General features: G+C 45.2%; 1 protein-coding gene across 6 annotated transcripts in view; it reads right to left on the bottom strand.

Moving 5' to 3' along the window:
- LOC123762743 (REST corepressor 1) overlaps window positions 1–24,215 on the bottom strand; it is a 177,230-nt gene that overhangs the window by 148,792 nt on the left and 4,223 nt on the right. For 4 of the 6 annotated variants that reach the window (XM_045749492.2, XM_045749496.2, XM_045749493.2 and 1 more), the window contains exons 2-4: window positions 22,369–22,431; window positions 5,497–5,571; window positions 5,282–5,365 (exon numbers count right to left, since the gene is read on the bottom strand). In XM_045749492.2, coding sequence (XP_045605448.1) covers window positions 5,282–5,365; window positions 5,497–5,571; window positions 22,369–22,431 — 222 coding nt within the window. The remainder of the gene's footprint in view (window positions 1–5,281; window positions 5,366–5,496; window positions 5,572–22,368; window positions 22,432–24,215) is intronic. The other 2 variants (XM_045749494.2, XM_045749495.2) reach the window with 1 other exon arrangement.

The following is a 24,215-nucleotide window of genomic DNA, read 5'->3' as shown; positions in this document are numbered from 1 at the left end:
AGGGATGCCACGGAGCACTCACCCAGGGTAATGGAGTTTCATCACATTCAATGCTGGTTTTCTGGGGGGAGCCCCGTCAGCTCCCCGGAGCTACCTCACCACAGATAAGGGAAATAGGGAAGGATCCGGGAGGCGGACACCACGTGCTCTAACCTAAAAAAACAAAACCACAGACGAAACAAAGACCCTGCAGACCTGAACCCCAGAACAGGAATGAGGGAAGAAAGGGAACGCGGTCAACCAAAATGCATCCACGACCCCAGAGGCCAAGACGCGCAGAGAATAGCGAAAAAAATGCAACCGAACAACAAGGAGGCACCCTCAGCCTAACCAACCACACAGCAACCCAAGGACCAAAACGAGGAGAAAAAGAAAACAGACCACCCAGGCCAACGACCAGGACGGCACCGGAAAATCAAGAGCAGGCCAGAGGTGAAACAACACCCAAGACAGCAAGCAGAACGGAGCAGAAAGAATTGGAAGCCACACCGAACGCAAGCTGGAGCGGCTCTGCCAGCATCACCCAAGACGAGGCGACAGTACACGGTCCCAGACGACAGTCCTGGAACAACCCCAAAGGGAAGACAAGCCAACCTTATCAGAGACAGAAGGACCCTTTGCAGTGATAGGAAAACCGGAAGGACTGCCAGGAAAACTACACACCGCCTCCGAGACGAAGCACGCAGGCAGGAGACCAACAACAAAGCCACCAGTGCCCACACAAGCGACGAGAACTAGAGACAAAAACCTGAGATGCGAAAACCCAAGGGGAAGAACGAACCAGCCCTGTAGAGAGCTGGACCGATCCGCAAAAAGAGACGGAGCCGCGGTAAGACCCACAGGACCGGAACTGAGGAAGGCAGCAGGTCCTGCCAGGCAGGCAAAACCAAAATGAACAGCCGCCAGGGAACAAGGAACCCAATCCCAGCGAGCTGAAAAGGATCCAACCCGGGCGGGCAGAAACGCCCTGCCCAGGAGGAACCCCCCCTCCCCCCAGGATCCCTGAAAAACATACCAAGGCCAAACACCAAGGAGCCAGGCCCAGGCAGAGGCCAACGAGGAAAACAAGCACCATGAACGAAGGCGCGAGACGCGAAACGAAAACAGCGACCCCGCAACCCAAAGGAGCAGCGCAACCAGCTCCAGCAGGGAAGAACGACGCACGCGTCCCCAAAGTATCCATGAGGAGAACTACACAGGACGTGAACCGCAGGAAAACAAAAAAAAAATACGTTCCGGAAAAGGAACAAAAAAAGTTGGAGCCAGGATCGGAATCCCAGCTACCCGTCCCAAGAAAAGGAACCAGTAAGGCAGGAGCAGTGCACCGAAAGTCCACAACCCTCCCCCCCCCCCCACAGACAGTGCAACACAAAAGCCTACAGTGAGATACAAAGTAAAAGTGAAGGAACTCAGTACCCAAAGTGAACACTGAGGTAGTTCAAAAGCAAGGAACTGAACATGGACAGAGTCCCATCTGAGAATCCAAGATCAGTATAGCCAAAAAGCACCAACCAAGATACACAGTCAAGTGTAGCATAGGAGGAGGAAAAACAGAAAAAGGCCAGGAAAACCTCCAAATACGGACCAAGCAGGAGCCGGTAAGGCAATGAACACGACCAACCACAATATGTGTAGTGGAAGGTGCATATACACCGAGGGACACAACGGATAACAGGGTGCAGCCAGGCACCGAAGATAGGCAAGGAATGAGTGTTTAGAGATCAGAGACGAAGCAATGAAGGAGGACACAAACAAGGACGCGTCCAAATATAGGGAAAAGACCCAGGTGCCGAAAAATTAAACAAAAAGCACCGAAATGCGGGGCATTGCCCCACAGAACAATGAAGACCAAGATACACGAACAAAGGAAAGTCACTGAAGACACACGCAAGGTGTCCAAGCAAAACACACAACACCCCTGTTAGGAGCCATAGACACAACCCTGCCAAGCGGGGAAGTGACAGAGTAAACAAGGATCGAGTAGCGACCAAGGGTGGTACATGCACAAGGGCACACAGGAGGAAACCGAGTATCCAAACGAGCCACAGACATTAAAAAAAAACGGATCAATGTCAGAGGAGGTAGGAAATGGAAGGCACTAAGAAGCAAAGTGGTGGAGGCAGACACCACATATAGGAGCAAATGCAGAGAAGAGCCCAGTAGGCTCTAGAAACCGCACACCTGTCGAACGACAGTAGAGGAGCGGGACCAAAGAGCCAGAGCTCAACACCAGCAAGCACAACTAGGCAAGCACCCCACCAAAAGTTGAGAACCAGCACCTGGCCGACAGTGTCGCCAGACAGGACAATCTCACCTGTAGAGCGGAGACAACCATGCCACAACACAGTCGAGTCAAGTAACATACCAGGAGCATCGCTAGTGGTGTGCCCGAAATGCCATGCGTACCAGAGGCTGTAGGCATTGTATGTACTGTGACCCCGAATAAAAATTTGAAGTCGAAGGTGAAATATGTCCAGAATTGCGCATTCAGCAGAAGACGAGGTGCAGTACAGAGGTGGAGGTGGCGCCACTCTGAGCCACCCCACACCCGGAAGCAGAGAAAAGAACGAAGGGACATTCCCCCATATAAAATCCGGAACACCTCCCGCATTGAGAGGGGCTACGACTGGAGAGAGAAAACAAGTAAGAAGCCGTAGAAAACTGCGATTAACGATGCGGAACATACGAGTACACTGCCCAGAAACAAAACAAACACCCCGGCCCCAGCGTGTGAGGTACGAACCGCATCACCCATCTACCGAACGGCATGGCTCGTACACCAGGCGGACAGACACATATCGTACATACACATAACGTACAGACACACAGAATACACACATCGTACAAACACCAGGAAGGCGTATGTAACAAATATGAAGAACGTCGAAACAGATAGGAGATGATGATGTGAAAACAAAAGGTGAAACAGAAGCGAAAGAAGACAAGGAGGACGGAAGGGAACCAACGAATCTGAAAAAGGACCAGAGGGAAACCGAACCAGAAGTCAACAGACGTTCCAAGAATATTGGAAGGTACAAAGAGGTTCGCGAACTAGGTACAAAGAGGTTCACGAACTAACGAGAATCACAACAAGCACAAATGCACAGAGGTCGAAACAAAAAGGACAAAAAGAAACCGCCCTGATCAAGAGACATACCAGGACCCCGATACGAAGGGATCCACATTGCGACGTAAGCGCGAAAAAGGTGTTGAAGAGGGGGCGAAACAAATTCCCAGGAATGACGGGACCGACAGACCCGAAGGGACACGGAACCGAACCCAGGGAGGGGTAGACCTGAAACCAACACGAATGCAGAAGGGGGAGGAACAACCCCAATCTGAGGAACTGCAAGCCCCGCACCGAGGGTACAAAGACCCAAGCGGGGTAAAACGGGGCCAAGCCACAGACCCAGGGCCGAGCCGCACCCTCAAAGACCCAGCTTCACAAGGAAAAGCCGGGGCAGCCGTACAAACACTAAGGAAGGGTGGTACTGGTCAGGCCCATACGGCACGGCTGGAGGAACAGGCTCGAATGCCTCCGCCACCACCCCGGAAAAGGATAACCCCCAAGACCGCCCAAGTCTCAGCCCAACCAGACCCTGCCCCAACCCCGAAACCCGCCTACGGTTCGGAGCCGGAAGCAAGGGAGAAAGTGTGCGCAACAGAAGGGGAAGGACTAGGAGCGGAAGGAGCCAAAGCCGAAGCGACCCCCACTCCAAATCCGCCTACAACCAAAACGAGGCAGCCTCGGAGCATCCGGGGCCGCAACTAACCAAGAGCATTGCAGCAACCCCAACCTAGCATGCAACGCCGCAGCCGCCTGCACCCGCTTATCATGACCAGTGGTCTGGGTGAATGAGAGCACGTACAGACAACACCCGTCGCACGATTCTGGGTCATAAGAAAACAACAACCCAACAGGCAGCATGGCGGAGGCACAACCGGTGAGTGTCACCCGGAGACAAGGGAACAGATCAACCTACAAACTCGCAAGACACGAGGGGGGGTACTCAGGGGGTTACATCCATAGGACCACAGAGCCCTCATGGGGTTTTCCAGGGCCTTTAGCCTTGGTAACACGGTAAGGGAAGCCCAGGCAGGGTACTGCGAACCGGCACCCAAGTCTACCAAACAACCTTCTAAAAGCTGAACCCCCGAGACGTGTCCACTCACAGGGGCCATATGCAGGGAGGACCACCAACAGAAATATCTATATAAAACTCCAAGAACGGCAAAAGAGGGACCACAAAGGCAGACCCCCCCACCAGGCAAAAACAAAAACAAAAGAAAAACCCCGCAAGAGAACAACGTACCCAGACGGAACAGAGCCGGCCGCTGTTATTGGTGAAAAATAGCTGTGCAGCACCCTGCGCCCCTACCAGTGACAAAAACTACCTCCTACCCAGAGACAAAACAAGGGCAACAAAGCCCCAGCCGACTCCAAGGGCAGCCTAGTACCAAGCAGTAAAGGACACAGCTGAGGTAGAACCCAAGGTGACTTGTGGAAGGTGGCCCCAAGCCCCAAGGGCAGTACTTACAGGGCACCTAGGGAAAGAGAGCCTTAGGTGTATGCAGCCCGAGTACCGTGGAATCTTACTCCTGGCTCACACCCCACCACTAGAGACAGTCCACACCACAAGGCACAGAACTGAAACAAAAACCGGAGCCAGAGGCACTCGACCGGCCAGTAATTCCATCAGTCAAGAACTTCCAGATGGATTGTCGGCACGGATGGTCTGGAGCTCTCCCTTCCACCTCCCTGGGAGGGGGGATTGCGCAGACGGTGGCACGGCGACGTGATGACGTCATGCTAGTTTGATAATTTAGTTTGGGGAGTTCTGTCCACTCGTTCATCTTTCGGTAGCAATATTTTCACCAGAATAGGGGTTTGTTTTGGAGCGCCTACCTTTCTGGGTGCCTGTCCTGGGCGATGGCAGACAGAATGCTCCCAACCACAGGGGGGTTTCTATAGGCCATTGCTCCTCGTGCCTCTGTGAGGGGGCCAGGTTCTGGCTTGTGGTCCCCAGTAGGCAAGAACTCCAAGCATTTTGACTGATGCCAGAAAGTTATACATATCCATCCAGCCTGGATAGCTCCAGGGAGCCGACGGGGCTCCCCCCAGAAAAATTATTTATGAAACAAGCCATTTTCCTATGTAAAATAAGGCATGAATATTTTAACTTTAAACTTATGGAGATATAATTTATTAAAAGTAAGGACAAATATAAAAGAAATAAAGAAATGTTTCATGTTAAAATAAGAAAACCTTTCGTAACCTTACGCAATATATGTGCAAACTGATGATGGCCTTGGGGGTGGTGACCATTTGTATGCAGATGATTAGTGACAGGTGGTGGTAGTGACCCTGTAAAGAATTTTTATAAGCTTTGCATTATTATGAGCCATACCCCTACTTTTCTTTGTTTAACAAAAAAGTTGTGGCTAATTTTCATGTTAATACAGTATTTCCCACAAAAATTTCTCTTAAACACTCACGACTCTCTTCATTGAGCTCCAGCTTGGGTGCCCACACCAGCAAGGCTCTCTCTGGACACTGCTCTGGACGACGCTCTAGAAAAAATTAAATGTCACATGCACCTTTCTGTAGACTGCATTTTATGACTATTCCTGCCATTAAAGAAACAATAGAGTAAAATATGATGAAAACATATACTGTACAGTATTTCAAACTACAGAACAAGCGAGAGAGATACATAATAATCTACAGGTGGAAGATATTAGAAGAACTGGTTCCAAATCTGAACACAGAAATAACATCACATGAGATCAGTAGGCATAGTGGGATGTGCAAAATACCCCTGTTAGAGCACAGGTGCAATAGGTATGCTGAGTGAGAACTTAATGATCATCAAGGGCCCAAGGCTTTTCATTTTCAACACACTCCCGCTACACGTAAGAAACAACTAGCCGGCCTATCACAGTATTCAAGAGAGAACTCAACAAACACCTCCAAAGAATACCTGATCAACCAGGCTGTGATTCATACATCAGGCTGCAAGCAGCCGTGTCCAACAGCCCTAGTTGACCAGACGACCAACCGGGAGGCCTGGCCTGAGATGGGGTCACGGGGCCATTGATCCCCGGAAAGTCTACACAAGTTTTGTACAAGGAAAGTCTAAAGAAACTCTTTCCTTGATCACAAGGAAAGTCCTTGTGATCAAGGTAGGAAAGTTTCCTTGATCACAAGGTAGTTAGTGACAGGGTAAGCCAACAGGAAAATGGCCACCCAACCCAGGACAACCGGGAACCCCCACACCTGAACAACAAACAGCCCAGGACAAGGATGCAAGGACAGCCGAGAAATGGCAAACCTCCAAACCCCACGTGTGCGAGGATACACCACAGATTGGTAATCAAAGAAACACTGCTGACAGCCTGATAAGACAGTAGCCAACACAGCAAACTTACGAATGTCATGGGCACAAGGATAAACCGCAGGCTAGCTGGACCGAATAACCCTGCGGATGACCTGAGAGACCAGAGCCCTGGAACAGGGAAGAAGGGAAACCGGGACAACCCAAAGCGCGTCCCTGGCCACCGAAGCCGTGGCGCACAGATAATGGCTAATCGTACGCATAGGTCCAATACTGGCAGTGGTTTTTGCTTTTGATTTCACATATGTGAACAAATATTTTGGGTTTTCCTATATTTCCTGAATTGTTTTCTGTCCTAACTGCCTTTCTTCAACCTGATATGAGTGTTTAAATTTCTGCTCGATTTCTTCAATCTCCCTGTTTAAATTATACCTTCTTTGTAGGGAAAGTCCTGTCTCCTTAAGCATTTCCATTTGTTTTCCTTCTTTTATAGTGTTGTTTGCATTCTCTTTCTACGTTGGACCTCTTTCTGGCTTTCCTCAAAGGAACATGTTTCAGACAGACTTGATATGCCTCAAAAGTCTGTAGGACTTTTATTACCTAGAAAAGTTTCCCATGGAATGTTTGTAAGTTCCCTGTTTATTGTCTCCCAGTCTATCCTTTTATGATTAAAATTGAATTTACTGAATAACCCCTCTAGCTAGATATTTGTTTTAGATCTATTCTGAGCATTGATGGTAGTTTGCACTTCAATGAGCTTGTGATCTGAGTATGTGGTATCCGATATCATAATGTCCCTTCACTGTTTGTAAAGACCAGATCAAGAATATTTTCATTTCTCGTTGGCTCTGATATCTGCTGGTCGAGTGAAAATTTGTCACAGAATCTAAGCACTTCTCTACTCTGTGGTTGGTTATATCCCGATAGATTTCCAGATATAATATTATTGTTTGCTATTCTCCATCTTAGACTAGGAGTTGACATTAGTAAGGAAGACAATATCAGGTATCGGGTTCGCCAAATTATCAAGGCTATTTTCTATTTTGTTTATCTATTCTGTGAATTCCTCAGCCATTGCATCTGGCGGTTTGTTTATTAGAATAATAACCAAGTTTATTTTCTCTATTTTTACTCCCAGTACATCTATCGCCATGTAGATAAACACCGGCCGCCGTGTGATAGCAAATGCAGGCTGCCCTAGCCGCAGTGCACCCCACCAGCAAACAAACACCCCCTACCCGGGGCAAAGCAGAAAGCCCAAGACCTCTGGCCTACTCAAAGAGTGAGAACCTACAAACGAGGAAGCCCTCTAACAGGGAGTGATTCCCAAATGCCCCAGGGAAGATAACCCTGACCACGCAAGGGCAGCACTTACAGGGCACCTAGGGAAGGTGGCTCTAGGTACATGCAAGGTAATCATCATCATCTCCAAGGCACAGTAATCATCATCATCTCCAAGGCACGGTAATCATCATCATCTCCAAGGCACAGTAATCATCATCATCATCTCCAAGGCACAGTAATCATCATCATCTCCAAGGCACGGTAATCATCATCATCTCCAAGGCACAGTAATCATCATCATCTCCAAGGCACGGTAATCATCATCATCTCCAAGGCACGGTAATCATCATCATCTCCAAGGCACGGTAATCATCATCATCTCCAAGGCACGGTAATCATCATCATCTCCAAGGCACGGTAATCATCATCATCTCCAAGGCAAAGTAATCTTCCATACTTCTCCCATGGGTCAGCCTTTTCTGACTCTTCTGTTTTTTTGGAATCTAACCTCATCTATCAGGCTCAGTAGTAAGCTTGTTGAGCCACTGAGGAGTCTCTTCCAGAAATCAAGCATTACATGTAATAAAATGCCATTTTCTGTTTGGCTCCCAGGTTCTGCCCCATTACCTTCTTTGTCATACAGTTGGTATTTACATGGGCAGCTTCAGAGTGAAGGACAGACTAGCTGGGACCTAAGGTAACCTCTGCTGCCACTAGGTAGTTGTCTGGCGTATCACATTCTGAGCATTTACGCTGTGGTAATAAACACTCGCTATGTTTGCCTAGCCCTTAACCACTGTACTGAGCAGAGCGCCCCAAGATGCTCTGAGAGTTGTGCTATTTTTGTTATTTAGGCTATATTTTCAGGTTTTTAATGTTTTCATCACTCTTTGTGTTTTGAAATGAAAAATGGTTGAGTTTGGAAACATTTTGACATTAACATTACCTGAACATGAATAAAAACAACAAAAATGTGTCCTTGACAATTGCACTATGAAGTTTTTGCCGAAACCAGGTGCGCAGTAATTACCTAAGTGTAATTACCGAAGTGTGGTTACAGGATGAGAGCTATGCTCGAGGTGTCCCGTCTACCCAGCACTCTTTGTCATATAACACATTGAAAGTACTGACGGTTTTGGCCTCCACCACCTTCTCACCTAACTTGTTCCACTGTCTACCACTCTGTTTGCAAAAGTGAATTTTCTTATATTTCTCAGGCATCTTAGTTTAGTTAGTTTAAATCTATGACCTCTGCTTCTTGAAGTTCCAGGTCTCAGGAAATCTTCCCTATCAATTCCTGTTACTATTTTGTAGGTAGTGATCATATCTCCTTTTTCTTCTATCTTCTAGTTTTGGCATATTTAATGCATCTAACCTCTCCTTGTAGCTCTTGCCCTTCAGTTCTGGGAGCCACTTAGTAGCATGTCTTTGCATCTTTACTAGTTTGTTGAAGTGCTTCTTAAGATATGGTCACCACACAACCACTGCATATTCTAGTTTTGGCCTAACAAAAGTCGTGAACAATTTCTTTAGTATTTTTTCCATCCATGTATTTAAAAGCATTTCTGAAGTTAGAAAGCGTGACATAGGCTCCTGGCACAATGTTCTTTATGTGGTCCTCAGGTAATAGTTTTCTATCTAGAACGACCCCTAGATATCTTTCTTTATTAGAAGTCTTTAAAGACTTTCCACATAATTTATAGGTCTATGTTCTATTCCACATTCCATAACATGGCATTTATTTACATTAAATTCCATTTGCCAAGTGGTGCTCCATATATTTATTTTGTCCAGATCTTCTTGAAGGGCATTACAATCATCTAAGTTACTTATCCTTCCAAGTTATTTAACCCTTGTGTTGCTAAGGGCTATTTGGCCATTGTCACCCACAGGCACAAAACAAAACAAAAACAAAAATTCTTCTAAACCTGTTAATTTGTGTTCCTTGGTCACGGAAAAAATAATAAAAAAAATCATAAGTGGCATATTTTGCCCGCTATAGGGCGGGGAACTCTGGCAAAACACAGGCGCTGACTCAGCGTGCATCTGAGGCGGTCTGCTCAGCCCCAGCTGTCAGGCAGGAGTGGCAACAAAGAGATAATTACCTAATTATTTCAATGTCTCCGATTAATTTTTCTTCATTTTTTGCTGTAATATTATTCAATAGTGTAGTGTGATATATTTATATAATAAAATGTGTGAATCATTGCTGCACTCAAAATTATGGTGAGCATATTATTGATTCAATTATTGTGTTCATAATACAATAAGCAAATACTTTGTCAGTTATTACACCATATACACAGGTTATATATACTTATCTGCATGTTTTGTTCACCATAACGAACCACTAAGTTGGTATTATGAGTCAATAAGCAGCGAGGTGAGGCCACCACATCTGCAAGTCAGCCTCTCACCGCCACTCCCTCAATGACTCCTCACTTGCCCACATCCTCCTCCCACCATTACTGTTCTTGCTTTTATTCACTATATACAGACATTATATATAAGTATCTACATGTTCTGTTCACCATAACTGTTCATCTAAGCTGGTATAGTGCCCAAAGAGCATAGTGGCCACCCCTACCCAGTGTAACAGGAGAGCAGTACATAGTAGTACAACATGAACATCATAACAACATGAACATCATAACAGCATGAACAAGCCATGTGGAGCATGAACAACCAACAGGCGCGTCGTCAGTCAGGCGGCAGCAGACAATGGAAAAAGTTACACCTCTGTACAAGTTATCCATGGGGACAGGTCAACGGTCACCGAGTCACGAGGAGTCAGAGTTGATGCCGTCATGATAATCTACAGGGATTAACCCCCACATCAAATGCAAACCCTCATGTTCAGCTGGGAAGGAGGAGGACATGGAACAAGGACATTAGAGTGGGTGAAGCCCAGTAGGATGGTGTGAGTGGACTTCAGGAGGGAACATCATTTCTAGGAGAACTGTTGTACACCATACAAGTAAGTATGGCTCTCTTGAACTAAAGCACCTCATTCAGTACTCTTTGCCTCTGGTAGGAAATATAATAGGGAAGTGTCTATTTAATTATTTAAAATAAAGTCATATATTGTCACGTGTTGTTAAATGTGTATTAATGGTTCCTTGTCTTAGTGATATTGGGCCTACCATCCCCTTTTGCCCTAGTGGCCTAGTGTCCGTAATTATTCAGTACTCCTCCCCCCATCAGTCCCTTGTTGAGGTGTTAGTGTTGGGTGTGTCCCACCTTATTCTTGTGTACTCTATAATTCCCAAGTGGTCAGGATTATTCGAGTAACAGACCAGGATCCTTGTACCATTCAACTGTCCCCTACACCTGTCCTGTAGGTTTATACCATCTGCAAGGCCTACGAATCTCACTCCGGTCCCCCTGTCCGGTAACTCAGGGTGGTGGCAGCGTTACTCGGTAACTCATATGAAGGCTGTGACTAAGAAGACTTTCTCACTCTCCCTCGTTCTCCCTCCCTTGCTCTTATTCTCGCTCTTATCTTGTTATCTTGAGATAATTTCGGGGCATTTTAGTGTCCCCGCAGCCCGGTCCTCGACCAAGCTTCCACCCCCAGGAAGCAGCCCGTGACTGCTGACTAACACCCAGGTACCTATTTTACTGCTAGGTAACAGGGGCATAGGGTGAAAGAAACTCTGCCCATTGTTTCTCGCCGGTGTCAGGGATCGAACCCAGGACCACAGGATCACAAGTCCAGCGTGCTGTCCGCTCTGCCCTCCCTCCCTCCCCTCTCTCTCTCCTCTCTCTCTTCTCTGTCTCTCTGTGTTTACTGGTTTACATCCTCGTATGACGGCACGAGTGTTAACATCTTACAGTAGATCAGTAGAGCATCCCTCATTACCATATAAGGAGCGGAGATTGCACGGTTATTTCAGTGGTAGTAGGGGGGGGGGTGCACAGTCGAGATATTACACGAGCATAAATCATGCAGATGTCGCCACCTCCCTCACCAAAATGGCTACTTCCCCACACACTCCTATTGCTGTTACTACACTATATATACATGTTATATATAAGTACAGGGGTACCTCGGTTTAAGAGTTTAATCCATTCCTGGAGACAAATCGTAATCCAGAAACTCATAAACCGAAGCTAATTTCCCCATAAGAAATAATGGGAAATGAATTAATCCGTTCCTGACTACCCAAAAACCTCACTTCAAACTAAATTTTATACCTAATTCATCTAAATCTACACTACAAAATTATGTTCAAGTTATTACTTACCCTTGCTGATGACTGCTGTAGGCGTATGAAAGATGGTGAGGAGGGGGGGGGGGAGGAGGAGGAGGGGGGGAGGGGGAGGAGGAGGGGAGGGGGAGGAGGAGGAGAGGGGGAGGAGGAGGGGAGGGGGAGGAGGGGGAGGAGGAGGGGAGGGGGAGGAGGAGGGGAGGGGGAGGGGGGGGGGGGAGGAGGAGAGGTGTTACTGTTTGGAAGGAGAGTTCCCTTCCATTATAACATCAGGCAGTGAGGACTTCTCTGGTGTGCACACACTGCCACGTTTTGCCTGCATACCACTAGGACCAGCTTGTGGCTCATTGCTTGCTTTTCTTACTAAGAATCTGTCTAAAGACACTTCTTTTTCCCTACATTTTAAGACTTATCTGTAGTAAGACATCACATTGTCATTTAAAAGGTCAATGCAACGGCCTGCTACAGTTATATCTGGGCGAGTTTTTTCAACAAAACTTTGTAGTTCTTCCCATACTTCACACATTTTCTTAATGAAGAAGGGACATCCTCTACTGCCTCTACTCACAACTATTTTCTTAGGTTGAACCTTACCACTGGCTTTCTTGGGACCCATGACGAGATATATATACAGTAATAACAACTTTTATGCTCAAACGGCCAAAAATCCAACAAAAAACTGTAAATCCTTGAGACGAATTCAGGCGGGATAGTCACTGGGCGCGAGGCCCTGGTAAACTGAGGCGCGATCGCCGTGCCACTACGCGCTAGTCTGCCTGTACGCGTAACACCACCCTCGTATTCCAAGGCAACGCTCGTATTCCGATGTAAATTTTCCGACCAAATCCTGCTCGTAATCCAAAAAACTCGTAAACAGGTGCGCTCATATTCTGAGGTACCACTATATCTACATTTGTGTTCACCATAACAAACCACTAAGTTGGTATGCTAAGTGGCAGTAGCAGCCAGTGGCAGCCCACCACTGGCTATCACTCGCTCCCTCCCTCACCTCACCTGACTCCCCACCCTTCTCCTCCCACCATACTATTTTTGCTTTTATTCACAATATAGACAGATGTTATATATAAGTATCTGCATGTTTTGTTCACCATAGCAAACAACTAAGCTGGTATAGTGAGTCCAGACAGTAAAAGGTGGTCACACACAGTCAGCAGACAATGCTACCTCCCTCCCCACCAAGATTACTCCTCCCACTACAGTGCTAATTATCACAATCTTGCTATTACCAGAATCCTATTATCAGAATTTTTATCAGTCAGGGGTCATCTGTAATACTGTACTATTATCGCTAAATAATAGCATGTATATATATATATATATTATAGCATTTTTAAGCGATGCTGTGGTCACAAGCTGAACAGCAGTACTGTGAGCTCATGCTACGTGCGCCAGCCTTGGTGGCTCACTCAGTACTGAGGATCTCACACCCGGGAATGTGGTCCATGATTTAAAAAACTAATGGTGTCTGTTTACACGAGCCCTGTTGAGGGCGAGGTGAACCCTGTGTATCCGCGGGCCGTTTAAATCTTGCATAGTACTCCAACATGTCATATGATGTGATGCGCAATTTAAGGGTTAAGGTTACTTAACATTCCTTATACTGTACAGTGGAACCTCGAATAAAGAATTGAATCCATTCCGGCACCATGATCGTAATGTAAATGGACGTCATATAAAACGATTTATTATATTTAACATATTTATTTAATGATTTATCATATTTAACGATTCTTCGCGGCAGGGAATCGTATTCCAGGGACCTGCCCGAAACGCTATGCGTACTAGTGGCTGTACAAGAATGTAACAACTCTTGTATATATCTCAAAAAAAAAAAAAAAAAAACTGGGGTTTCCTCATTGACAATAGTGAAAATCAAATTAATCCGTTCTACCACCAAAAAACATCAATATGATATTCATTGTTTTAAATAATGGAGCAGTCTACCTTACATACACTGAACCCTTATGACATTTTTCTTTCTTCAAATTTGTTCATTTTTTTTCATTTGTTTTATAGCAAAAGGTTCGTTCTGTGTTTGGCAGGTAGGCTTCTCCATGCTTGTTAAATAAAAAAAACTAAAAATAATTAAGAATTTTGAAAAACAGAACAAATGTCAAAAATGTTTGTTCGGTGTTCGGCAGGTAGGTGGTTCCATGTTTTTTAACCCTCAAACCGCGCATATCATATATAACTGATATCAGTGACAAAACCGAAACCGCGCACATCATTTATATATGATTTCGTGTCTAGCACTATAATTTAAACTCCCCGCCTGGGATAGGGGCAGCTATAGTACAGCCACGACCGATAGTTGCAAGATGCCACCTAGAAAAAAAATCTAGGCCAACATTCTTGGGTGTTACAGCGTCAGTATTGAGCAAGCCACCAAGGCTGGCGCATGCAGCACGAGCTCACAGCACCGCTGTTCAGCTTGTGACCACAGCATCGCCTACAAATACCATAATATATATGATACTGCTATTATTTAGCAGTGATAGTATTACTGAAGCCCCCTGACTGTGATAAAACTGACCAGGATTCTGATAATAGCAGGATTGTGGTGATATTTAGCGCTGTGCTCCATGGAGGGAGGCGTAAGGCTGTGCGAGGGAGGGTTGTGGCGTCGTCTTCTAACTGTGTGTGGCCACCATTTATTGACTGCACTCACCATACCAGCTTAGTGGTTCGATATGGTGAACACAAATGTAGATACTTATATATAACGTGTGTATAGAGTGTGATAACAGCGAGAGGAGCAGGTTGGGAGCCGCCATTTTGGTGAGGGAAGAGCGTCGTCTGCACGTCTTGGCATGGTGTTTACTGATGGCCACTATGGTCTTTGGGCACCATACCAGCTTATTTGTTCAGGTATGGTGAATAAAACAGGTAGATACTTATATATAATATGTGTATATAGCGTAATAACACCACAAACAATATTGTTGAAGGACAAATATTAGTGCGTCTGGCCTTGAGGGCGGCCGCCGATCAGCTGACTGTGTGAGTAGCTAAGTCTTTGTGGCCTTTACTCACCATACAAGCTTAGATGTACAGTTATGGTGAACAAAACATGTAAATACGTATATATAACGTCTGTGTATAGTGAATAAATACAAAAAGAGTATTGTAGGAGGTGAATGAGGGTGAGTGAGGTGGTGTTGAGGGAGGGAGTGGCAGTGAGTGGCTCGCTGGTGTTTGGCGGTCACTCCTCGTTGCTTTTTGACTCACAAGACCATCTTAGTAGTTTGTTATGGTGTACAAAACATGCAAATACTTATATATAACCTGTGTATATAGTGTAACAACAGCAAAACTATTTGTTTATTGTTTTATGAACATAATAATTGAATCACTAATATGCACACCATAATTTTGAGTACAGCGATGGTTCACACATTTTATAATATAAATATACCACAATTCACTGTATGGAATAATATTACTGCAAAAAAACTAAGAAAAAATCAATCAGAGACATTGAAATAATTAGGTAATAATATATTTGTGGCAACTGCCGTCTGACAGCTCGGGCGGAGTAGACCTCATCTGGCGAAGGCTCTGCCAACGCCCCTTTTTTGCCACACTTCCCTACCCTATTGCGGCTAAAATATGCCACCTACGATTTTTTTGTTATTTTTTCCGTGATCAGGGAACAAAAATGAACACTTCTATAAGACGAAAGAATTTTTTGGAATTTTTTTTTTTGTTGTGCCTGTGGGTGTGAATTCCATTTGGGCCCCTAGCGGTTTGAGGGTTAAATAAAAAATGAAAAAAAAAAAACAGTTGAAACAATTTGGGAAACGGACAAATGCCATAATGGTTCATTCAGTGTTTGTCAGGTAGGCTGCTCCATTATGACAATCTTTCTTTGTGTTAAATGTGTTCCATTTGTTTTGTATTTTTCATTTATGGAGGCGTTTGTCAAGTTCTCTCTTGAACACTGCGAGGGGTTGGCCAGTTATGCCCTTTATGTGTAGTGGAAGTGTGTTAAACAGTCTCAGGCCTCTAATGTTGATAGAGTTCTCCCTCAGAGTAACTGTTGCACCTCTGCTTTTCAACGGGGGTATTCTGCACATCCTGCCATGCCTTCTGGTCACATGTGATGTTATTTCTGTGTGCAGGTTTGGGACCAGCCCCTCTAGTATTTTCCATGTATAAATTATTATGTATCTCTCCCACCTGCGCTTAAGGGAATACAGATTTAGACTCTTTAGCCGGTCCCAGTAGTTTAAATGTTTTACCGAGTGGATTCTAGCAGTAAAGGATCTCTGCATGCTCTCCAGGTCGGCAATTTCTCCAGCTTTGAAAGAGGCTGTCATTGTGCTGCAGTACTCCACTCTAGAGAGCACTAGCATTTTAAAAAGTATCATCATCGGTATAGCATCTCTAGTGTGAAAGGTCCTTTTTATCCAACCTGTCATTTTTCTTGAAGTTGTGACTGCTACTTTATTGTGTTCTTTAGAGGTAAGGTCTTCCAACATGAGTACACCCAGATCCTTTACATTGCCTTTTCGTTCTGTTATGATTTGCCCAAGTTTTGTATGTGGTTTCCGTTTATAAATTTTCATTTTTTCTGTAGCGCATGAGCTGGAACTTATCTTTGTTAAACACCATATTATTTTCTGTAGCCCATAGAAAGACCTGATTTACATCTGATTGGAGGTTTGCCGTGTCCTCTATGTTGCCTACTCTCATGAAAATCCTATTGTCATCTGCAATGGATGATACAGTGCTATAGATTGCGTCCTCTATGTCCGATATGAGGATGAGAAAAAGTACTGGAGCAAGCACAGTACCCTGGGGGACTGAGCTCTTCACAGTTTATGAACTGGATTATATTTTGTTGACTATTACACATTGGATTCTGTTAGTTAAGAAATTGCAGATTTATCTGCCTATTTTTCCCCTAATTCCTTTTGAATGCATTTTATGTGCAATAACACCATGGTCACATTTGTCAAAGGCTTTTGTGAAATCTGTGTAAATTACATCAGCGTTTTGTTTGTCTTCCATGGCGTCTAATGCCATGTCATAGTGGTCCGGCAACTGTGACAGGCAAGAGTGCACTGTTCTGAAACCATGTTGTCCGGTGGTTATTGAGATGCTGTGATTCCATGTATTTTGTGATCTTACTTCTTAGCACTCTCTCAAAGATTTTTATGATGTGCGATGTTAGTGCTATCGGTCTGTAATTTTTTGCCTCATTTGATACTGGCATTTTTGTAAAATGCCAGTATCTAGGCTGTCTCCAAAGAATGTGAAGGGCCTGCGATAGTGTTTTTTTTACAGTTCTTGATGAATATGGAGTTCCAAGAATCCGGGCCTGGTAGCCGAGTGCATAGACATACTGTTTATGGCTTCTTCACAATCCCTATGCGTCAGAACTTCAATTAAGTTGTGATCTGAGTAACAGGTATTTGTAATCATTATGTTCCTGATCAATTCAACATTATTGGTGAAAATGAGGTCCAGCATGTTCTCCTTCCTAGTTGGTTCTACTACTTTGCTGGTTTAAGGCAAACCTGTCACACATCCGTAGCAGGTCATTTGGTGCCTGTTCATTTAGGCTACTTCCTGGTATTCTTTCTGATATTACTGTATTAGCCAGGTGCTTCCATTTCAGGTGCTGTAGGTTGAAGTACCCAAGCAGGATGATGTTTGGGGCTGAATGTGTGAGGTTTTCCAAGCAGTGTTCTATTTTCATTAGTTGGTCGTTAAACTGCTAAGGGTTTGCCTCCGGTGACTTATATACTGTACAAGGACAATAACTACATTTAGGATCTCTAATTTGATTATCAGTACTGTACTTCCACCATAAAGTTTGTGGTGTTTAGCAGCTAAGTGCAGATGAGTGTATCCTTGATGTACAGGCTGACCCCACTCTGTAGTCTGTGTTTCCTGTCACATCTGAAAAGATTGTACTCTGAGATCCATGTTTCACCATCATGATAGTCCTTTGTGTAAGTTTCCGTTATGGCTGCAAACACCGTATTTGCCTCATGACGGAGACCAGGAACGGCCCCAAGCGCCTTTACATCCTCCGTAAGCCAGTCGGAAGACAGCTCAAGGAGGGGTAAGAAATGCAGGACCGAAGCCAACGAGTCTCGAGCGCACAAGTCCTCAGCCACAAGCACAGCCGACAGGGAAAGAACCTGCACATGAAGCTGAACTGCGCCAATATCCCCGCAGAAAAGCCGGAGCGAAAAGGCACTCATGAAGGTGTGCAAAATCACCCCCAGAGAAACCTGAACCACAGTCAACGTCTCACGCCCCTCAAGCGTGCAGGTACGACAGAAGGTGTCCCAAGCATACATCAAAAACAGAGGGCAGCCCGCAAGCCAGGATGACTCTGGAATCTCGTAACAAACCCAGTACAGTATGGAGACGAAGACGCAAACCTGAAGGAAGACGGATCAATTATAGTGGCATACTCCGGGTCGCGCAGGAGGTAAGCTGCAATAGCCGCCCGCACCTCAACCGGAGAGACGCGGGAAGCCGAAAACCTCCGGAAGGAGGGAATTGAAGGACCCACAGGAACATGGAACCAAACCAAATCATCGAGTCACATCCATCGAACCCGAGTGCCCCGTGGGGTTTCCCAGAGCCCCTAGACTGGGTCTGCTAAGGGTGAACTCAGGCAAGGTGTACTGCTAACCGGCGCCCAAGCTACCAATCAACACTGGTAATGCTGCACTCCCGGGACGTGTCCACTCACGAGGACGAAGCAGGGGGAACCACCAAACACAAACAACCCTAATATAAAGGGGTAAGGAACACCAAGGGAGAACCCCCCCCCCCCTCCACCAAGCAAAAACAAAAAAAAAACTATACAAGAGGACAGTGCACACGGAGGGAACAGAGCCGGCCGCTGTTATAGGTGCAAACTAGCAAAGCAGTATCCCACAGCCCTACCAGTGCAAAAACTACCACCTACCCCAAAGCAAACTAGGGAGGAAACCCCCCAAAACACTCAGGATGGTCAATCGCCATGCAGCATAAGACCAACAGAGGTAGACCCAAGGTGACTTGTGGAAGGTAACCCCAAGCCTCTAAGGCGGTACTTACAGGGCACTCAGGAAAGATGACCCTAAGCACATGCAGCCCGAGTACCTGTGAAGATTACTCCCAGCTCGCACACTCAGGCACAGCACTGGGTTCAGTGCTGTGCAACAAGAATCTGGAGCTGGAGCCACAACGACCAAGCCGTATCCCATCAGCCGAGGAACTGCAGGGTGGCCCGCTGGCGTGGGGGTCTGGGGCTTCCCCTTCCTCCTCCCGGGGAGGGGGGAATCTGCGCATACTTGCGGCACGGCTCATGTCACAGCATGATTGTTTGCTTGTTTTCAATTGGGGAGTTCTGTCCACTCGTTTGTCTATTTTCGTCGTTTTTAACCAGAATAGGGGTTTGTTTTTTGGCGCCTTCCTTTCTGGGTGCCTGTCCCGGTCAATGGCAGATATAGAATGCTCCAAAATCATATATGCATTCTATGGGCCATTGCTACTCGTGCCTCTCCGAGGGGGCCAGGTTCTGGCTCGTGGTCGCCGGTTGCCCTAGAACTCCACCCACATCAACTGATGCCAAAAGTTAGGACTATCCTTATCAGCCTGGAAAGCTCCAGGGAGCCGTAGGGGCTCCCCCCAGAAAAAAATTGTGGGCAACATTCTTGGGTGTGAGAGCCTCAGTACTGAGTGAGCCACCAAGGCTGGCGCAGACAGCATAAGCTAACAGCACGGCAGAAGACCTTACCTTTAAAGAACACAATAAAGTAGCTGTCACAACTGCAAGAAAAATGACAGGTTGGATAACAAGAACTTTTCACACTAGAGATGCTGTACCGATGATGATACTTTTCAAAACGCTTGTGCTCTCTAGAGTGGAGTAATGCTGCACAATGACAGCCCCTTTCAAAGCTTATCTTGAGGTTATCTTGAGATGATTTCGGGGCTTTTTAGTGTCTCCGCGGCCCGGTCCTCGACTAGGCCTCCACCCACAGGAAGCAGCCCGTGACAGCTGACTAACACCCAGGTACCTATTTTACTGCTAGGTAACAGGGGCATAGGGTGAAAGAAACTCTGCCCATTGTTTCTCGCCGGCGCCTGGGATCGAACCCAGGATCACAAGTCCAGCATACTGTCCGCTCGGCCGACCGGCTCCCTAGAACTCTGGAGTTCTGGAGGAGCTGGTCTGGCTCCTCCTGGCTGGAGTGCTGGAGAAATTGAAAGAAAAAGCTGGAGAAATTGCTGACCTGGAGAGCGTGCAGAGATCCTTTACTGCTAGAATCCACTCGGTAAAACATCTAAACTACTGGGACCGACTAAAGAGCCTAAATCTGTATTCCCTTGAGCGCAGGTGGGAGAGATACATAATAATCTATACGTGGAAAATAATTGAGGGGCTGGCCCCAAACCTGCACACAGAAATAACATCACATGAGACCAGAAGACATGGCAGGATGTACAGAATACCCCCGTTGAAAAGCAGAGGTGCAACAGGTACTCTGAGAGAGAACTCTATCAACATCAGAGGCCCGAGACTGTTCAACATGCTTCCACTACACATAAGGGGCATAACTGGACGACCCCTCACAATGTTCAAGAGAGAACTTGACAAACAACTCCAAAGAATACCTGATCAACCAGGCTGTGACTCATACGTCAGGCTGCGAGCAGCCGCGTCCAACAACCTGGTTGATCAGTCCAGCAACCAGGAGGCCTGGTCGATGACTGGGCCGCGGGGATGCTAAGCCCCGGAAGCACCTCAAGGTAACCTCAAGGTAGCACTGCTGTTCAGCTTGTGACCACAGCATCGCCTAAACATGTCAAAATATATATATGCAACTGCTATTATTTAGTGATAATAGTATTACAGAAGACCCCGACTGATAAAAATGACCAGGATTCTGATATTAGCAGGATTGTGGTGATAATTAGCACTGTGCATAGTATGTTGGAAGGAGTAATCTTGGTGAGGGAGGTAGCTAGGTAGCATGGTCTGCCGACTCTGTGTGGCCACCTTTTATTGTCTAGACTTACCATACCTACTTAGTGGTTCGCTATGGTGAACACATATGTAGATACTTATATATAATGTGTGTATTAGTGTAATAACAGCAAAAAGAGTACGTTGAGAGGAGCCATTTTGGTGAGGGAGGTGGCAAGGTCTGCAAGACTTGACAGGCTGTGTAAGGTGGCCACTATGCTCTTTGGGCACCATTCCAACTTAGTTGTACAATTATAGTGAATAAAATATGTAGATACTTATATATAATGTGTGTATATAGTGTAATAACACCACAAACAGTATGGTTGGAGAAGGAATGTTAGTGTGTCTGGGAGAGAGGAAGGGAGCATCAGCTGACTGTGTGGTGACCTCAGTTATTGTCTGAACTCATCATACCAGCTTAGTTGTACAGTTATGAACAAAACATATAAATACTTATATATAATGTCAGTATATAGTGAATAAAAGCAACAACAATATGGTGGGAGGAATGTTGGCAAATGAGGTGGTGAGGGAGGGAAGGGGGTGGCATTTGTTGACTAGTATGTGGTGACCACTCGTTATTATTTTGTTTGCGCAGCTCCCCCCCTACCCGGGAGGGGGAAGGGGGAGCCCCAGACCCCTCGCACCGGCGATCCCCATCCCAGTTCTGAGGCTGGATATAAAAAAATCCGAGAAAAGTGACCACTCCTTATTGTTTTGACTTGCCATACCAACTTAGCGGTTCATTATGATGAACAAAACATGCAGAGACTTATATATAACCTGTATATATAGCATAACAACAGTACAACTATTTGCTTATTATTTTATGAACATAATAATTGAATCACTAATATGCACACCATACTGTACTTTTGAGTATAGCGATCATTCACACATTTTATTATATATCACACTACACACTATTGAATAATATTACTGCAAAAAAACTAAGAAAAAATCAGTCAGAGACATTGAAATAATTAGATAGTAATATATTTGTGGCAACTCCCGTCTGACATCTCTGGTGGAGCTGACCGCCTCCGACGCTTGCTCTGTCAACGCCTACATTTTGCCAGACTTCCTCGGCCTATTGCGGCCAAAATGTGTTACCTATGACTTTTTGTTATTTTTTCCTGTGGTCAGGGAACACAAACAAACACTTTTATAAAACAAAACAAAAAATTCGAATTTTTTATTTCTTGAGCACAGCAGTATTGAAGGCCATTAAGCCCATAGCAGCATAGAGGCTAGGGATGTCTAATTTCCCTAGTGTGTTGAGCTAAGGCATGCTGGTAACAGCTAAGCTCATGGAATCACCAGGGCCTACCAGAAAAGCCATTTCATTATATTAAATACTTAATTTTTACACGACACTCAACATTAGGCGATACGTCAATACTGATACCTTACAGACTGGTTTTAATTACAAGTAATCATGTATGTGTAGGATAATTATATTACTGTACACTATTTTGTTGAATGAGATCGAGCAAAATGTCTAGATGGAGTCAATATATTTCAGAAAACTCACCATGGGGAGGTAGTATAGATGGGATTTCTGCTTGGAAGGCTTTCCCAACTCGCATCCCAGTATCTGAAAATAAAAAATAAGTAATTATGATGTGTATATAAATAACGATTTCTCTGAATATATTCAAATAACATTAACCATGTAAGATATCTAAATAGAAACAGTTGGAATAAAGTACAGTACAGTGGTACCTCGGAATACAAGTGTCACTGTAAACGAGTTCTTCGGAATGCGAGCAGGATTTGCTCGGAAAATTTGGATTGGAATACGAGGGTTGCCACGGAAGGCGAGGGTGTTGATACGCGTACAGGCCGACCTAGCGCGTAGTGGTACGGTGATCGCCCCTCAGTTTATCAGTGCCTCGCGCCCAGTGACTATCCCGCCTGAATTCTTCACCAGAATTTTCAGTGTTTTGTTTGATTTTTGGCCATTTGACCATAAAAGTTGTTATTATATATTTCACCATGGGTCCCAAGAAAGCCAGTGGTAAGGATCAAGGCAAGAAAGCGCATGTGAGGATGACAATAGAGGAAAAACAAGAGATCATTCGGAAGCATGAAAATCGTACGCATGTGTTTTGAACTTTGTAGGCAGTACAACAAAGCCACATCAACGATATGCACCATACTTAGCAAGAAAAAGGACATTATGAGTGCTATAGTGGCAAAAGGCGTAAGAACAATCACGAAACAAAAGATCACAAATACTTGAGGAAGTGGAAAAGTTGTTATTAATTTGGATACACAACAAGGAGTTGTGTATCCAACAAGTTTTTAATTGTGATGAAACAAGACTGTTCTGGAAAAGATTGCCTAAGAGGACATATAGTACCAAGGAGGAAAAATCATTGCCTCGACACAAGCCTATGAAAGATAGGTTTATGCTTGTGCTGTGTTCAAATGAGAGTGGTGATTTGAAAATTAAACCCTTGCTTGTGTATCATTCTGAAAATCCAAGGGTTTTCAAACAGTATAAAGTGCAGAAAACTCAAATATGTGTGATGTGGAAGGCTAATAAAAGGGCATGGGGTGACTAGGATTTTTTTCTCGGAGTGGTGAATGAAGTGGTGTGCCCTGCCATAGAAAAATATCTGCAGGAGAAACATTTGCCACTCAAGGCCCTGCTTCTCCTCGACAATGCTCCTGCTCATCCTCCAGGCTTGGAAGATGAACTGTTGCACAGATACAGTAATTTTCTCACAGTAAAGTTCCTTCCTCCTAACACCACTCCTCTAATTCAGCCTATGAACCAGAAAATCATAGCGAATTTTAAGAAACTTTATGAAAGGGCACTTTTCCGGAAATGTTTTGAAGTTACTGAAGCCACAAAACTCACCCTCAAAGAGTTCTGGAAACACCATTTTAACATTTGTAGTGCTTTAAAACTCATTGACAAAGCCTGGCAAGAAGTGACTCAAAGAACCCTGATCTCTGGCTGGAGAAAATTGTGGCCTGAATGTGTGACAGAACTCGACTTTGAGGGGTTTAAGCCTGTAAGTGATGTGCCTATTGTTGAGGAAATTGTTACTCTGGGCTGGCAAATGGGCTTGGAATTGGATGGTAATGATGTGGAGGAGTTGGTGGAAAAACACAAAGAAGAACTGACCACCAAAGAACTCCAAGCCCTTCAAAAGGAACAGCAAGAAGACCCAGCTGAGGATGTTTCTCCAGTGGAGGAGGATGAGGCAGTGGAGGAGGATGAGGCAGTACAGAATGTCCCTTCTGCAACCATTAAGAAGTGGTGTCAGATGTGGGAAGAAATGCAAACTTTTATTGAAAAGACTCACCCAGAGAAAGCTGTAGTAGGACATTGCATTAATTTTTTCAATGACAATGTGATGCCTCACT

This window comes from Procambarus clarkii, chromosome 27, assembly GCF_040958095.1.
Source record: "Procambarus clarkii isolate CNS0578487 chromosome 27, FALCON_Pclarkii_2.0, whole genome shotgun sequence".
Classification (NCBI taxonomy): domain Eukaryota; kingdom Metazoa; phylum Arthropoda; class Malacostraca; order Decapoda; family Cambaridae; genus Procambarus; species Procambarus clarkii.
The sequence above is the reverse complement of the archived record's forward strand: the minus strand, read 5'-3'. Positions and strand labels throughout refer to the sequence as shown.